The sequence below is a fragment of the Staurois parvus genome, unplaced genomic scaffold, assembly GCF_062004578.1.
Source record: "Staurois parvus isolate SC_StPar_1 unplaced genomic scaffold, SC_StPar_1.0 ptg001108l, whole genome shotgun sequence".
In the NCBI taxonomy this organism is placed as follows: Eukaryota; Metazoa; Chordata; class Amphibia; order Anura; family Ranidae; genus Staurois; species Staurois parvus.
The window spans coordinates 1,100,498-1,118,556 of record NW_028318904.1 but is presented as its reverse complement, the minus strand read 5'-3'; the positions used below and the strand labels follow the sequence as shown (position 1 = coordinate 1,118,556).

Here is an 18,059-nt window from a genome sequence, read left to right as displayed (position 1 = left end):
TAAAGGGTCTGGTAAGGATTAGGGGGACCCCACACACTTTTTTTAATATAAATGTCAGTCGTGCTGCAGCAGGCTCTATACATTGTACAGATGTGCAACTTTGCAGGGAGTTTATGAAGACCCCCCAGGCATGATAATTACATTTTTAATTAGTTTTTTTTACTTTAAGCAATAAAAAAAATGACTGCCCCTTTAAAAACGTTACTTTTTGTATTTTGTTCACTGGTTCCTGTCCCTCAGGGCCGTCCTTGAGTCCCCATACCACTTCTGTGGCCAATAACTGGCATAAAAGCCTTCAGAATGGTCACTTTTCAATGTACAACTTCCAGTCCCATAGACTTGCATTGTGATCAAAGTTTGCAGTTGAACTTTCGTCAAGTTCGAATGTTTGACCGCCAACCGAACAGGGGGTTAGCCTCCCCTCTGATGATGTGCTATGCATGAAAGGCCTAAGGAGGAGCTGACAGAGCGTGACGTCACTGCCATCGGAGCCACGAGGAAGCCCAGCGGCCATCTTTAATAGGGTCAGTGCTGCATACTCTGCATATTACACTGGAGATTCTGTACTAATGCAACCCTGTCACTGATTTTACTAATAACACTGTTCAACAAATTTTTATTTTTTGCCAGTTTTGGAAACAAAAGGATCCATTTCTTAATGAATTTCACATTCTGAGTTCAAATATAACAATGAAATTTGTCAATTGGCTCTAGTTTTTCTGTAAACGGAAAGTTTTCTACTATAGGCGTAATGACTACATAATGCACAATAATTATATAGATAGATGTCTTTCCACAAATATACAGCAAGTGATATGACTACATAACAAAGCCTAAATGGCATAATATATTGCATAGGATTACCAAGAAAAATTATAGCCATAAGCGAAGTTGAATCATTTTAATACTTAGGATTCTCACTAGTTTTGTCTTCAGTTTGTGTCGGTTTTGCTTCTCTTGGCTTTTCTCTTGTATTCGAGGAAAGGGCTATCTCTTACAACTGCACGTGACTACACGCTTCAGGTTCTTCCTCACTTGACTCAACCACGAAGGATTCTGGTGCTTTAGGAATTGGTAGCCCCTCTCCATGAGGAACTGGACGTATTGCCGATGGAATATTTGGATAGTGCACAGATAACTTTTTCTTCTTATTTAGCCCTTTTACAATTAGAGGCACCATACAAAAGTAACAATTACTAACATGATCTGTTGGCTCTCTCCAAATCATTGGCACAGCGAAAGGCATAGATGCCTTTTTTCCATTCAACCATTGCTCCAGTGCCGTCCCACAAGAATTGCAGCATATATGTGGTGCCCAGCTCTTGTCCTGGTCTCCTATCTTGCAGCCAAAATACAAGTTGTAGGCTTTCTTAATCATTCCTGTTATCCTCCTTTTTTGTGAGATAAAAGTTATTTCACCGCAGATATAGCAGAAATTATCTGCTTTATTCACACAAGTTCGAGGCATTACTGAGTAGCCTATATAAGCATAAAACGAAATGTAAAGACGAACTACAATCAGCTACAGATACTGCAGCTTTTATGCAGTGAAGTGATGCAATTAAAGGCTAATATTGCATCATCTCAGTATACATGACATTTTCTATTGGTCACCAGTATCAATTGCGCAATATGCAGCTGAAGTTGCATCATAATTTTGAATGGCTTACGTCATTAGATGGGTGAATATATCATGGAAACTAGAGCCAATCAACATTTTTTAGGGTCATTTTCGTTTTCAGCACCCCAAAATTATGTAAGATTAGCTAATTTTATGCCCAAAACCTTTTACCTGTTGAACAGTGTAACATTTATTGGAATGAAAGTTCTTTAAATACTACACTATGGGTACCGGTTTCTTGGCTCCCACTTGGAGCTATTAAACTTGCAGGCTACCCCCCATTGATTTTCAACTACCAGAGGAAGGGAGCTCTGTACCCAGGCTGAGCACCCAACCATCCCTAAGGGGACCTCTGGACCCAGCAGATCTCAACAATATCCCAAGACTTGATGACCATTCCATAGATGGAAGCTCACCTATATATCCCACCTATCTAGAGAGATCCTGGTGGTTATAAATTATGTGCGCATTACCCATGCGCTTTCGGTGAGTGCGCACTTTTACTATTGGTTCCTGTCACAAGCCTATTCTAATCTGCTGCTGAATGGATCATCCATTTGATATGCTATGTGAACTGATTATTTATTATTGAACTCTTGTATATACTATTGGATATATTTATTTATTGGCGCTGCACCTATATTTACATTTTATTCATTTGGAGGTTTACTGTGGTTACCTTTTTGGTGTTTCAGCTGCTGCTATAAGAGCGCTCACTATATATATCATATTTATTGAACAGGGAGGTGTTGGACCCGTCACTACTTATTACATGTCTGTGTCCTTCTGTACAAGAATTCTAAGTCCTCACGCACACGGGACGTTGTTACAGCGGCTGTTTTTGGCTTTTGATGTTTTTTTCTCCAGCCAGTAAACCCCCCAGCATGTTCTCCTCGGTGTCCATACACACAGAGACTGGAATCAGCGTTTTCTGGCTGGAAATAAAACCCGGAACTAGCGGGCTTCTAGAGGACTTTTGTAGCTGTAAACACTCTCTAATGCTGAAAAACGCAGCAAAACGCAGTAAACCGCATTTTTGTAGTTTTCTTACTAAAAAAAAAAAAATTATTTGGTAACAAAAAAATGTGAAAAAACACAAAACACCACTAAATGCTAATGCAAAAACCCTAAAAAAAACCTCCGGTATTTAACGTGACTTTACACAGCTAATGTTACCAGCGTTATCACCCAACCCCCCCCCCCCCCCCCCTGCATGAAGCCTTCTAGCTATGTGTCTCAGTCCCAGCCTCTCCCTGTGTAGGAATATACACCTCGCCCCCTGTAGGAGTGTACAGAATGGGTCACACTGGTTACGGAGTGTCAGACTTTCACTTTCATTTCTCTCTTCCGCTCTCAGCGATGGCGTCTTCTGATCTGAGGAAGGAGCTGGAATGTTCCGTCTGTCTGGACTTTTATACAGATCCTGTAACCCTGAGATGTGGACACAACTTCTGCCGGGACTGTATTGGCCGTGTGTTGGATACACAGGAGGGGCCTGGAGGTTATTCCTGTCCTGAATGTAAACAAAGCTTCAAGAAACGTCCTGTCCTTCAGAAGAATCGGAAGCTACGTAACATAGTGGAGAACTTCCAGTCTACCCATCCAGAGCAGGAGGAGTCCGGGGTCTTCTGTACTCACTGTATTCACACTCCTGTACCGGCTGTGAAATCCTGTCTGCATTGTGAAGCTTCTCTGTGTGACAACCACCTGAGAGTCCACAGCAAGTCACCAGAACACGTCCTATGTGACCCCACCACTTCCCTGAAGGACAGGAAATGCTCCATCCATAAGAAGATCCTGGAGTATTACTGCACCGAGGACTCCACCTGTATCTGTGTGTCCTGCAGTTTGGCTGGAGAACATCGGGGACACCAGGTGGAGACTCTAGAGGAGGCCTCTGAGATGATGAAGAAGAAGAAACTGAGGAATGTTCTGCAGAAACTGATGACAGAGAGAAAGGAGATGGAGAAAAGAGTCCAGAGTCTGCAGGAACGCAGGAGGAAAGTACAAGGAAAAGCAGATGATGAAACCAAGAGAGTCACTGCCCTGTTCAGAGACCTCAGGAGACGTCTGGAAGACCTGGAGAAGAGAGTCCTGAGGGACATCTCCGAGTGGGCAGAGCGGGTCTCCCGTCCCATGTTGGATTATATTCGGGATCTGGAAATAAAGGAGGAGGAGCTGTCCAGGAAGATGAGGGACATTGAGGAGCTGTGTAACATGACGGATCCCCTGACTGTCCTACAGGAATCATACACAGGTGACTTGTGTGATACTGAGGATGGAGATGATGAGGACAGAGAGAGACATGAGAACCTCCTCCATGATGGAGGGGATGGGGATGTGGGGGGGATCTCACACACATTACACACGGGTTTATCTGATATCATGTCTGGGGTCAATGTACAGAAATGTACAGGCACACATGTCTCTCCACATTCTACTACAAAGGGCAAAGGTCCCATCAATGGTCCACCATCCAGGCCAGACCCCCAACCCTCCCCCACTGGAGGACCAAATATTGGGGCTGTACAGCAAACATGGGGGGTGTTGGGGGTTACAGACATATTACTGGATGTGAGGACAGCTGGTAATCATCTACATATATCAGATGACGGGAAAACTGCATCCTCATCATCAGATCAGAATCGGCCAGAAACACCAGCGAGGTTCCTCTATCCTCAGGTGATGAGCAGTCAGAGCTTCTCCTACGGGAGACATTACTGGGACATGGATGTTGGGGGGTCAGAGTACTGGAGAGTCGGGATGTGTTACCCCAATATAGACAGGAGAGGAGATCAGTCATGGATTGGATGTAATAATAAGTCCTGGGGGTTGGAGGGGTGGTTGGGGGGTAATCAGTACTCAGTGATATATGACAGTAATAGGACCCCATTACCTGGCGGTGTCTCCAGTACCAGAGTCAGGATAGATCTGGATTATGAGGCCGGGCAGATCTCCTTCTATGATCTGTGTGACCCGATCCGACACCTCCACACCTTCACCACCACCTTCACTCAGCCCCTCCATGCTGGGGTATGTGTATGGGGAGGTTGTATAAAGATACTGTATGTGGGAGGAGCCAGAAGTGAAAGATCCACCCAGAGACATCACAAGGGGGTGATCTGATTGGTGATTGGTGCAATGCTCAGCCAATAGGGGGAAGGGCAGGAAACAGGAATGATTTGTGGAGAAAGCTGCAGGTTCAGGGGTCGTCATCTTCACTTCACTCCCTAGTGTGTCACTGACCAGGAATAAGCATGCAGGAGCTCCGTGTGTTCCGCCTTCACTGGCTGCATGCTTGTTCTGGAGATGATAGCCCTGGAGCCGGAACCTTCCCAGTGTATCTATAGCCACAATGTGTGTTTTCAGTTTTGGATGGAGTGTGGAAGGATTAGAGCCCCTGTCAGTTTTTCCTGCTATCCAGGACTCTGTCAGAATGGTTTCCTTTCACTTCCTGTCCTGATGACAACAATTTCCCCGACAGGAAGTGAGGGGAAGTCTCTCTGTATTGGAGCCCTGCATAGCAGGACCGTCCTGGCTAGACATGTGACCACCAACACATTTCTTTTCCTTCACTTCCTTATGGAAATCATTTCATTTCCCTCCATTTTCCAGTTTTGGAATTTTGTTTCGTTTTGTTTCATTTCAAATTCAGAAAATTCAAATCTAATTCAAAAAGTAATGAATCAGCATTCAGATGTATTCTATTCCAAATTCCAATTTTGGTACACGGTTATTATAATTTTTGGGCAGAGTCTGATTTTTGTAAATATTTCTCATTCATGTATATAATTGGGCGTAGTCTGATTCCCATATAAAATTGGGAGGAGTCTGGTTCCCGTATATAATTATGGTGTGGTGCCTCCAGCCGTTGCAGCAGAATAACTGAATGAATAATAATAAATAATATGGACGCCTGGATACAATACACCACACAATGTCATCTTCCTGAATTCTTCTACCAATGGGATTTCTTACCGAATATACAAATCTCACCAATCTGATTCATAAATAAATCATTGATTTCTATACAGAACTCTTTGGATCTATTTGAATACAAAGGAATGTTCTGGTGACGAGTATTTCCTACACACAATGGAAGAATAATCCACAATGTCGCTCATACAATGTACACAGAGCAACGGAAAATAACAAAACCTCGATTTCTCAGCGATTTACAAAATACGATCTGTCAGCATTCAGTATACAGTGAAGGAAATGTGTATTTGCTCCCCCCTGATGGTGAATGTTCGCCCCTCACACAGAAATGATCGGTCTAACAATGGAATGTTCGCCCCTCACACAGAAATGATCGGTCTAACAATGGAATGTTCGGTGTAACACTGAGAGACAGAATACAACAACAAATTCAGCAGAAATGCGTCTAACAAATGATGACTGATCTGCATGTTCATGAGGGAAAGAAGGATTTGATCCCCTATCATTCAGCAGGATTTCTGGCTTCCAGGTGTCTTTCATACAGGTAACAAGCTGAGATTAGAAGCAGTCTCTTAAAGGGAGTGCTGCTAATCTCATTGTGTTACCTGTATAAAAGACACCTGTCCACAGGAGCAATCAAACCATCAGATTCCAAACTCTCCACCATGGCAAAGACCAAAGAGCTGTCCAAGGATGTCAGGGACAAGATGGTAGACCTACACAAGGCTGGACTGGGCTACCAAACTATGGCCAAGCAGCTTGGTGAGAAGGTGACAACATTTGGTGCAATCATTCACAAATGCAAGAAACACAAAACAAGTGTCAGTCTCCCTAGGTCTGGTGCACCATGCAAGATCTCTGTCCAGAGCATTGTGTGCATTTCAGACCTCCTCAGATGACCATCCAGAGCTCTGGGTGGTCATCTGAGGAGGCCTTTAATGCACACAGTGCTCTAGGTGGTCTGAGGAGCCCTGTAATGCACACAGTGCTTTGGACTGGTGGTCTGAGGAGGCCTGTAATGCACACAGTTCTCTGGGTGGTCTGAGGAGGTCCTGAATGCAAACAGTTCTCTGGTTGGTCTGAGGAGGCCTGTAATGCACACAGTGCTTTGGACTGGTGGTCTGAGGAGGCCTGTAATGCACACAGTTCTCTGGGTGGTCTGAGGAGGTCCTGAATGCAAACAGTTCTCTGGTTGGTCTGAGGAGGCCTGTAATGCACACAGTGCTTTGGACTGGTGGTCTGAGGACGCATGTAATGCTACACAGTGCTCTAGGTGGTCTGAGGAGCCCTGTAATGCACACAGTGCTTTGGACTGGTGGTCTGAGGAGGCCTGTAATGCTACACAGTGCTCTAGGTGGTCTGAGGAGGTCCTGAATGCAAACAGTTCTCTGGTTGGTCTGAGGAGGCCTGTAATGCACACAGTTCTCTGGGTGGTCTGAGGAGGTCCTGAATGCATACAGTTCTCTGGGTGGTCTGAGGAGATCCTGAATGCACACAGTGCTCTGGTTGGTCTGAGGAGGTCCTGAATGCACACAGTTCTCTGGGTGGTCTGAGGAGATCCTGAATGCACACAGTTCTCGGGGTGGTCTGAGGAGGTCCTGAATGCACACAGTTCTCTGGGTGGTCTGAGGAGGTCCTGAATGCACACAGTGCTCTGGTTGGTCTGAGGAGGTCCTGAATGCATACAGTTCTCTGGGTGGTCTGAGGAGGTCCTGAATGCACACAGTATTAGGCACACCACACCACTAAGCACACTACTGTCAACACCTTGCTTGCTGGGAGGGGAAGCACTCACGGGCTTTACAGGTGGAGCTCCAAGGACCCCGGAAGTCCCCATAGGTAAACGTCCCTCCCTCACATCTGCATTACCTTTTCATTCATTGGTGGACATTAAATTGATTTTCCTCATAGTTTTCCTCCATTGATGAATATGTCGGGTCATTTGCATTTTGTTTTCATCATTGGAAAAATGCCGCTGAGGAAAATTATGGGTGAAAATGTTTTTGTTGATGAAATTACCACTGCATGCTGGGATTATTTTCCTTGCACCTGATTGGATGCTTTTTACAAAGTGAAGCTTCACCGCATTCCCTAAGCTCTGGGGAAAATGAGGGAACTGCACTTGCAGAGTGCCCAGTCTATTTGTCTTTAGTAAGCCACTGACGTCATTCCGCACCCGCCTGCTGTACACATCTGTGGGCGGGGCCAGGTGATTGGCACCCAGAGAGGAGAGAATACACATGGAGACCAGAGATTGCAGTAACGTGTATTGGTAGAAACGTTCTGACAAGGTGGGAACAGAGACAATGTAACACGGCTGAACTGGCCCAGCAGCACTAACACATTGCAGAGGATTCCCAAAACAACTTATAATGCCGACAGCCTCTGACAGAGGAGGTGGATGGAAGGTGGTCTGACAACAAGGAACTTGGATGTGGAAGGGCTCCTGGCTGGTGATACAGGTGAGTGGTCTCTAGTCTGTCCCTCCCCCACTGGAACCTTTCCCTGTGCTAGACACACTGTCCCTGACCAGCGAGTACCGGTCCCTGACCTAGTCACTTCTCTAATTGGGGAATTGTGAACATGGTGGCAGTCAGGCTCCAGTCCTGGTGGTCCTGGGTGTGTTCCCTCAGCTCCTCCTACCTTGTAGAGGGTTAATCCAGAATGTGTGGAGGTGTGAAAGGTTTAGTATGTTATGTGGGAGCAAGGAAGAGCGACTCGGGGAGACCCGGGGATCTTCCACCAAGTGACCTTGTTCTGGCTGAGCAATGAGATGTCTTCTAGAAATCCAGAGTTCTGAGGGTCATATTGGCTTCTGTTAGTGAGGGGCGTGTCATTTTTTAATCAGCTGTTTTGCATAAATGATGAGAATGGTATAAATACAGAATGTCCTTGAAGTGGAAACAATCCGGCACTTTCCTGTCTGCTGTTCAGGTGCCGCGTATATCCCATGAATGAACTTGGATGGAATCTTCACCACACAAGACAGAGGTCCAGGTTCTTCTACATCACCCAGAAAACCCGGCATGAGTGAGGAGGAGAAAAGTCCATTGTGCCGACCCTCGGGGACTCCGGGCATTCATGTCCCTGCAATCAGGAGCAGAGCTCACCCGCCAACATCCTATCTGCTCGATATCTCTGACCGACCCACACATGTCATGACCGAGAGAGTTTGTAACTCCTCCCCCTCCATCCAACACTGGAAACCACTGTGGCTGGAATGTCCGTCTATGGAGAGCCCAAAGCTTTTCTAACTCTCCAATCAAGTAGCCGAGTCTGCCTGTCAAGAGAACCAGAGAGCACACAGAGACAGATTGCACGGAACCCAACGTGATTTTATTGGGGAGGTTTTTGGGGCACAGACAACAGTTCCTTTAGTCCACAGATCCACACCAGACACAGCAACACAGTACGGTTCTCTGGAAGGCAATATGGAACAACAGGGGTATGGTAATCCACAGCGTTAGTCCACACAGGAGGCTCCAGGCAGGGAAGGGTTAAGTCCAGGCAGGTTCACAGAGAACAAGGGGTTAAGTCCAGGCAGGGGATAGATCAATCCAGACAGATTCCTGGATTCCAGTGACCTCTCTTACCCTGATGGCCAATGACTTCTCTTACCTTGATGGCCAGTGACCTCTCTTACCCTGATGGCCAGTGACCTCTCTTACCCTGATGATGTGCTCCCACCTTACCCTGATGGCCAGTGACTCCCTTTATCCTAATAGCCAGTGACCTCTCTTACCCTGATGGCCAGTGACCTCTCTTACCTTGATGGTCAGTTCCCACCTTACCCTGATGGCCAGTGATCCCCCTTTTCCTGATGGCCAGTGACCTCTCTTACCCTGATGGCCAGTGACCCCCCTTATCCTGATGGCAAGTGTCCCATTTACCCGATTGATAGTGTCCCCACACCCCTTACCTTGATGAACAGTGTCCCCTTACCCTGATAGCCAGTGCCCTCCCATTATCTTGATTGCATTCACCCCCCTTATCCAAATGGCCAGTATCCCTTTACCCTGATTGCAAGGGTACCCCTAACCCTGATGGCCAGTTTCCCCTTTACCCTGATGGCCAGTTTCCCCTTTACCCTGATGGCCAGTGTCCCACCCTTACACTGATGACCAGTGCTCCCCATACCCTGATTGCCAGTGTCCCCTTTTGACATATGGCAAGTTTCCCTCCCCTTTCCCTGATGGCCAGTATTCCCCACTGTTTACCCTAATTGCCAGTGTCTCCCCTTACCCTGATGGCAAGTGTCCCCCTTACTCTGATAGCAAATGCCCCCCTTACCCTGGAGGCCTGTGTCTCCTCCCCTTTCCCTGATGGCCATTGTTCCCTTTGCCCTGATAACCAGTATCCCTTCCCCCTTGCCCTGGTGGCCAGTGTCCCCCCTTACCCTGATGGCCAGTGTCCCCCCTTACCCTGATGGCCAGTGTCCCCCCTTACCCTGATGGCCAGTGTCCCCCCTTACCCTGATGGAAAGTATCCCCCTTACCCTGATGGCCAGCGTCCCTTCCCTTACTCTGATGCCCAGTATCCCTCCCCAAACTCTGATGACCAGTGTCCTCACTGACTATTATAGCCAGTGCCCCCCTTACCCTTCTGGCCAGCATCCCTCATTAGCCTGGTGGCCAATGATCTCCCCTACCCTTATGGCCAATTTCACCCCATACCCTGATGGCCAATGTCCCCCCTATACCCTGATGGCCAGTATCCCCCTTACACTAGTGACCAGTGTCCCCTTCCCATACCCTGATTGCCAGTATCCCCCCATTTACACTGATGACCAATCTCCCCCCATACCATGATGACCAGTGTCCCCCCATTACCCTGATGGCCAGTGTCCCACATTACCCTGATGGCCAGTGTCCCCCATACCCTGAAGGCCAGTGTTCCCCCATACCTTGATGGCCAGTGTTCCCCCTTACACTGATAGCAAATGTCCCCCTTACCCTGGAGGCCTGTGTCCCCTCCCTTTGCCCTGATGGCAAGTGTCCCTTCACCCTTACTCTGATGGTCAGTGTCAACTTTACCCTGATGGCCATTGTCCCCCCATACCCTGATTGCCAGTTTCACCTTTACCCTGATGGCCAGTAACCCCTCTTTCCCTAATAGCCACAGTCCCCCCTTACCCTGATGGCCAATGTCCCTGCTTACCCTGATGGCCAGTGTTTCCTCCATTCTCTTGATGGCCAGTGTTCATCTATTACCCCTATGGCCAGTGTCCCCCATAACCCTTATGGCCAGTGTCCTCTCTTACCCATATGGTCAGTGCCCCCCCTTACCCTGATGGCCAGTGTTTCCTCCATTCCCTTATGGCAATGCCGCCGTCTTACCCCTATGGCCAGTGTCCCCCTTACCCTGATGATCAGTGTTCACCCATACCCTGATGGCTAGTATCCCTTGTTACCCAGATACACAATGCCCCACCTTTCCCTAATAGCCAGTGCCCACTCTTTACCTGATGGCCAGTGTCCCTCCTTACCCTGATGGCCAGTGTCCCCCCTTACCCTGATTGCCAGTATCCCTTTTATCCTGATGGCCAGTGTCCCCCCTTACCCTGATTGCCAGTATCCCTCTTATCCTGATGGTCAGTGTTTCCTCCATTCCCTGATGGCCAATGCCCCCCTCTTACTCCTATGGCCAGTGCCCCTTACCCTGATGGGCAGTGTACACCCATACCCTGATGGCATGTGCCTACCCTTACCCTGATGGCCAGTGTCCCTCATTACCCTTATTACCAGTGTCTCCCTTTACCCTGATGGTCAGTGTCCCCCCTTTCCCTGATTGCCAGTTTCCAGCCTTTGCCTGATAGCCTGATGTCCAGTGTCCCCCCCTTACCCTGATGTCCAGTGTCCCCCCCTTACCCTGATGATCAGTGTTTTTTCTTTAGCCTGATTGCCAGTGTCCCCCCTTACCCTAATGATCAGTGTCCCCCCTTTCCCTGATGGAAAGTGTCCCACCTTACTCTTAAGGCCAGTGACTCCCCTTACCCCGATGGCCAGTGTCTCCCCTTACCACAATGTCATCCCCCCCCTTACCCTGATGATCAGTGCCCCCCCCCTTTCCCTGATGTCCAGTTTCCCCCACCTTACCCTTATGATCAGTGTCCCCCTTACCCTAATGTCCAGTGTCCCCCCCCTTACCCTAATGTCCAGTGTCCCCCCCTTACCCTGATGGACAGTGTCCCCCCCTTACCCTGATGGACAGTGTCCCCCCTTACCCTGATTGCCGGTATCCCTCTTATCCTGATGGCCAGTGTTTTCTCCATTCCCTAATGACCAGCGTCCCACTTTTACCCCTATGGCCAGTGTTCCCTCTTACACTTATGGCCAGTGTCCCCCACTTACCCTGATGATCAGTGCCCCCCCCCCTTTCCCTGATATCCAGTTTCCCACCTTACCCTGATGGCCAGTGTCCCCCCCCCTTTCCCTGATGTCCAGTTTCCCACCTTACCCTGATTGCCAGTGTACACCCCTTACCCTGATGAACAGTGCCCCCCCTTTCCCTGATATCCAGTTTCCCACCTTACCCTGATGGCCAGTGTCCCCCCTCCCCCCTTACCCTGATGATCAGTGCCCCTCCTTTCCATGATGGCAAGTGTCCCACCTTACCCTGATGGCCAGTGTACGCCCCTTACCCTGATGATCAGTGCCCCTCCTTTCCATGATGGCAAGTGTCCCACCTTACCCTGATGGCCAGTGTACGCCCCTTACCCTGATGATCAGTGCCCCTCCTTTCCATGATGGCAAGTGTCCCACCTTACCCTGATGGCCAGTGTCCCCCCTTACCCTGATGACATTAGAAGTCTATATGAACCCCTAATGTCTCTCCAAAGCCCCCTTCCCCCACAAAAAAAAATATAAAAAAAAACTATAACTGTACCTGTGTAAAAAAAATAGATAAAAAACATAGTAAGGGTAGAGTTAACACACATCTAAATCTCCATTGCCTCTGAAGCCTGATCTGTATTTGGATCTCACTTCAGAGGCTACTGACAGGCAGTGAGGAAGCGATGCTATGCCCCCTCACCACCTGTTTTATCCCCATTTTACCGACCAATGAACCGACACCTACAGTTGCAAGAAAAAGTATGTGAACCCCTTGGGATTACATGGAGTTTTGCATGAATTGGGCATAAAATGTGCTCTGAACGTCATCTAAGTCACAACAATAGAAGAACACAGTCTGCTGAACATAATACTACACAAACATTAGATGTTGCCATGGTTTAATTGCACATAACATGTAAACATTCACAGTGCAGGGAGGAAAAAGTATGTGATGCCCTAGCTTAATGACTTCTCCCAGAGCTAATTGAAGCCAGGAGTGAGCCAACCTTGACTCCAGTCAGTGTGATGATATTAGATGTGTTGCTGACAGCTGTCCTGCCCTTAAAAAACACACACCTGTTTTGGGTTTACTGGTTTCAAGAAGCACTGTCTGATGTGAACCATGCCTCGCAGAAAAGAGCTCTCAGAAGACCTACGATCAAGAATTGTTGACTTGCATGAAGCTGGAAAAGGGTTACAAAAGTATCTCCAAAAGCCTTGATGTTCATGTGTCCACAGTAAGACCGACTGTCTACAAATGGAGAAAGTTTAGCACTGTTGCTACTCTCCCTAGGCGTGGTCGTCCTGTAAAAATGACTGCAAGAGCACAGCGCAGAATGCTGCATGAGGTAAAGAAGAATCCCAGAGTGTCAGCTAAAGACATACAGAAATCTCTGGCACATGCTAACATTTTTGTTGACACATCTACAATAAGGAAAACATTAAACAAGAATGGAGTACATGGGAGGACACCACGGAGGAAGCCATTGCTGTCCAAAAAGAATATTGCAGCACGTTTGAAGTATGCAAAAGAGCACCTGGATGTTCCACAGCACTACTGGCAAAATATACTGTGGACAGATGAAACCAAGATTGAGTTGTTTGGGAAGAACACACAACACTATGTGTGGAGAAAAAAAGGCACAGCACACCAACATCAAAACCTCATCCCCACTGTGAAACATGGTGGAGGGAGCATCATGGTTTGGGGCTGCTTTGTTGCCTCAGGGCCTGGACGGATTGTTGTCATTGATGGGAAAATGAATTCCAGAGTTTATCAAGACATTTTGAAGGAAAACGTACGACCATCTGTCCGCCAACTGAAGCTCCACAGAGGATGGGTGATGCAACAGGACAATGACCCAAAGCATACAAGTAATTCAACAAAACAATGGCTGCAACAGCACAGAATACGCCTTCTGGAGTGGCCCAGTCAGAGTCCTGACCTCAACCCGATTGAAATACTGTGGCATGACCTTAAGAGAGCGATTCACACCAGACATCCCAAGAATATTGCTACACTGAAACAGTTTTGTGAAGAGGAGTGGTCCAAAATGACTCCAGATCGTTGTGCAGGTCTGATCTGCAACTACAGGAAACGTTTGGTTGAGGTTATTGCTGCCAAAGGAGAGTCAACCAGTTATTAAGTCCAAAGGTTCACATTCTTTTTCCTCCCTGCACTGTGAATGTTTACATGTTATGTGCAATTAAACCATGGCAACATCTAATGTTTGTGTAGTATTATGTTCAGCAGACTGTGTTCTTCTATTGTTGTGACTTAGATGACGTCCAGAGCACATTTTATGCCCAATTCATGCAAAACTCCACGTAATCCCAAGGGGTTCACATACTTTTTCTTGCAACTGTACACCCGCACAAATGTCTGAGCTGTTCTTGCAGATTCATATGAATGGGACTGTCTGCATAGGGAGGCACAGAACACCTGTCCATCCCCGTGCAGGTGAACCCAGCCCCCCCCATGGGCACATGCTTTTCTACCCCCCATGTGAATGAGGCCTTGGTAGGAATTTAGCAGGAATTCTGTAAGTTACGTTGTGTCTATGTGCGCCAATAAGGATTTTACTGCTTTTTGAAAATAGCGATTTGATAAACATTTCTGCAACTATTGCGGGGCCTAAAAAAATCAGCAGCCCCTTCTGTTTATTGTACTGGTCATGTGATTTCAGGAGACGTCTGGTTTGGGGGGGTCTTGTACAAACTCTGAAAGCTGGAAGCTGAAAAATGAAAACCTCCAGATTTTTAGATACATTTTTGTCCGTTCGATTTTCACCATTTCGCAAAAAGACGCCATTTATAATGTACAAATATTTGTTATTTATTAACTCAATACAGGTTACATTGTAATGTTTAGTAGAAACGTAGCGGGAATTTGTAAGATTTACTGTGTTTGTATTTGATAATAATGATTTTAGGGGTTTTTTGGCAAAAAATATTGTTTTGATAAATATTTGTGCAAATATCAAGGGGGCCTTAGAATCAGTAGCCCCTTCTCTTTATTCTACTGGTCATGTGCTTTCAGGAAAAGTCTGGTTGGGGGTCTTGTACAAACACTGAAAACTGAATGATTGATCAATGGAAAAATTGCCAAAATGGTTCGTCCAGCTGAGTGTAAAAGTGGAGCGCCAGGCCCGGCAGTGAGAGGGTTAAACTGCAGTGATACCTCCCAGTGTCGGGTTCCTGAGGAGGAAATCCTGTGATTTCTGAGAAATGAGAGCCTGTGATCAGCGAGTTTCATTTCCTCTACGTATCCCTTGTTATCCTGTGATTGGCTCCAGCTCAGCCACCTTCCTATGTTTCCTCTATAGAAATATCTAACCTGCAAATACAATGTAGATACTGAGCCATCCAATCCCTGCCTGTGTCTTGTGTGTTCTGGGATCCCTGCCTGTGCCTCGTGTGTTCTGGGATCCCTGCCTGTGCCTCGTGTGTTCCGGGATCCCTGCCTGTGCCTCGTGTGTTCCGGGATCCCTGCCTGTGCCTCGTGTGTTCCGGGATCCCTGCCTGTGCCTCGTGTGTTCCGGGATCCCAGCCTGTGCCTCGTGTGTTCCGGGATCCCTGCCTGTGCCTCGTGTGTTCCGGGATCCCTGCCTGTGCCTCGTGTGTTCCGGGATCCCTGCCTGTGCCTCGTGTGTTCCGGGATCCCGGCCTGTGCCTCGTGTGTTCCGGGATCCCGGCCTGTGCCTCGTGTGTTCCGGGATCCCTGCCTGTGCCTCGTGTGTTCCGGGATCCCTGCCTGTGCCTCGTGTGTTCCGGGATCCCTGCCTGTGCCTCGTGTGTTCCGGGATCCCGGCCTGTGCCTCGTGTGTTCCGGGATCCCTGCCTGTGCCTCGTGTGTTCCGGGATCCCTGCCTGTGCCTCGTGTGTTCCGGGATCCCTGCCTGTGCCTCGTGTGTTCCGGGATCCCTGCCTGTGCCTCGTGTGTTCCGGGATCCCTGCCTGTGCCTCGTGTGTTCCGGGATCCCTGCCTGTGCCTCGTGTGTTCCGGGATCCCTGCCTGTGCCTTGTGTGTTCTGGGATCCCGAACTCCTGGGGGGGTCTGATCCAGCAGAAGAGACACCAAAGTCTGTGGCAGATTTAACCCCTGGTGTATTACGGGAGGAACCCGACACCTCCACACACCGCTGTACACCGCCGCACACCGCTGTACCCCTCCGCACACCGCCATACACCTGCACACACCTCCATACCCCTCCACACACCGCCGTACCCCTGCACACACCTCCATACCCCTCCGCACACCGCCATACCCCTCCGCACACTGCCATACACCTGCACACACCTCCATACCCCTCCGCACACCGCCATACACCTGCACACACCTCCATACCCCTCCACACACCGCCGTACCCCTGCACACACCTCCATACCCCTCCGCACACCGCCATACCCCTCCGCACACTGCCATACACCTGCACACACCGCCATACCCCTCCGCACACTGCCATACCCCTCCGCACACCGCCGTACCCCTGCACACACCTCCATACCCCTCCGCACACCACCATACCCCTCCGCACATCGCCATACCCCTCCGCACACCGCCATACCCCTCCGCACACCGCCATACACCTCCGCACTCCGCCATACACTTCCGTGCACTGCCATACCCCTCCGCACATTTCTAGCAAACTTTACATTAACCGCCTCCTGCCCACCATATAAGGTAATGACGGGCGCAAGACGGTTCTCTCATTCTGGGAGGAGTCATATGACGTCCTCCCACTCTAACCACACATGCGCGGCTCCGGGAGTGTGCAGCGTGGCGATCGGTGGTGCGCTGTTTCCCTCGGACACAGCGGATCACCGATCAACAGAAAGAGCCGAAGATGTTGGTTCGGTCCTGTGATCAGCTGTATCCAATCACATCTGATCTCATGTAAATAGGGAAATGCCAGTTTTAGGCATTTCTCTCCTCACCAGCTGTTACGCTGACAGAGGAGAGAAGAGCTGGTAATCAGTGTGCCCTGATGATCAGTGTAGCCCCAGCAGTGCCACCTGTCAGTGTCCATCAATGCCAGCTGTCAGTGCTCATCAATGCCACCTGCCAGTGCCCATCAGTGCCTCATTAATGCCACATATCAGTGCCTACCAGTGCACATCAATGCCACATATCAGTGCCCATCTGAGCTGACTTTCAGTGTCACCTATCAATGCCAGTCAGTGCCATGTATCAATGCCAGTCAGTGCCACCTATCAGTGCTTCCAATAAATGCCACCTATCAGTGCGCATCAGTGCTGCGTATCAGTGCCCGTCAGTGCTCCCTATCAGTGCCCGCCAGTGCTGCCTATCAGTGCCGCCTAACAGTGCCAGTCAGTTCAACCTATCAGTGCTAGTCAGTGCAGCCTATCAGTGCCACCTATCGGTGCCATATACGTATAAGTGCTGCATTGCAGTGCCCATCAGTGATGCCTGTCAATGCCCATCAGTGCCACCTACCAGTGCCTCCTCATCAGTGCCACCTATCAGTGCCCATCACTGCAGCCTATCAGTGCCCATCACTGCAGCCTTATTAGCGCACATCAGTGAAGGCAAACAATCACTTATTTACAACATTTTATAACAAAAACTAAGAAACTTTTTTTTTCCAAATTTTCAGTTGTTTTTGGTTTGTTTAGCAAAAGATCAAAAACCCCGAGGTGATTAAATACCCCCAAAATAAATCTCTATCTATCTCAAAAAAATGATAAAAATTTCATATGGTTACAGTGTTGCATGACTGCGCAATTGTCATTCAAAGTGCGACAGGTTAAACAGGAATTTATGGTTCACACACATTGCAATACATGTTCAAGCTGGCCGACTACAACAAAGTAATCCCTCTCTGGCCAGTCCCTACTCTACCCACCTGAAGACCTCCTAATGTACATATACATTTTGGTATACCAGGATGATATCTGCAGCTACATGCATCATTTCGGTATTGGTTGTTTCTGCTGGTGGAAGGCTTGTTTGCAAAAGTCATCCTAGAAGTTAATTAGCTGCTGGATTGCTGTTACAGGCAGTAGGAGGGGTCCCTCCCAACACAACCCACCTGTGCTTCTATGGGTTCTGTGTTCCAACCGAGAACCCAGAACTGAAGCCAATGAACCCAGAAGCTTACCATAGAGTTTTTTGAGGACTGGAAGGTCCCTCATGAGCTCTATGA

The 18,059-nt window shown here is 48.3% G+C and overlaps 1 protein-coding gene across 1 annotated transcript; it reads left to right on the top strand.

Annotated features, from left to right (window-relative positions):
• Nucleotides 1-2,979: 2,979 nt before the first annotated feature.
• On the top strand, nucleotides 2,980-4,914 carry LOC149440244 (E3 ubiquitin/ISG15 ligase TRIM25-like). Its single transcript, XM_089658880.1, has one exon. The coding sequence runs from the start codon at nucleotides 2,981-2,983 to the stop codon at nucleotides 4,745-4,747; it is 1,767 nt and encodes a 588-aa protein (XP_089515006.1). The 5' UTR covers nucleotide 2,980; the 3' UTR covers nucleotides 4,748-4,914.
• The last annotated feature ends 13,145 nt before the right edge of the window (nucleotides 4,915-18,059 follow it).

Excerpts from the sequence above, each read along its gene's own strand:
- LOC149440244 (XM_089658880.1), top strand. The coding sequence starts at position 2,981 with ATGGCGTCTTCTGATCTGAGGAAGGAGCTGGAATGTTCCGTCTGTCTG.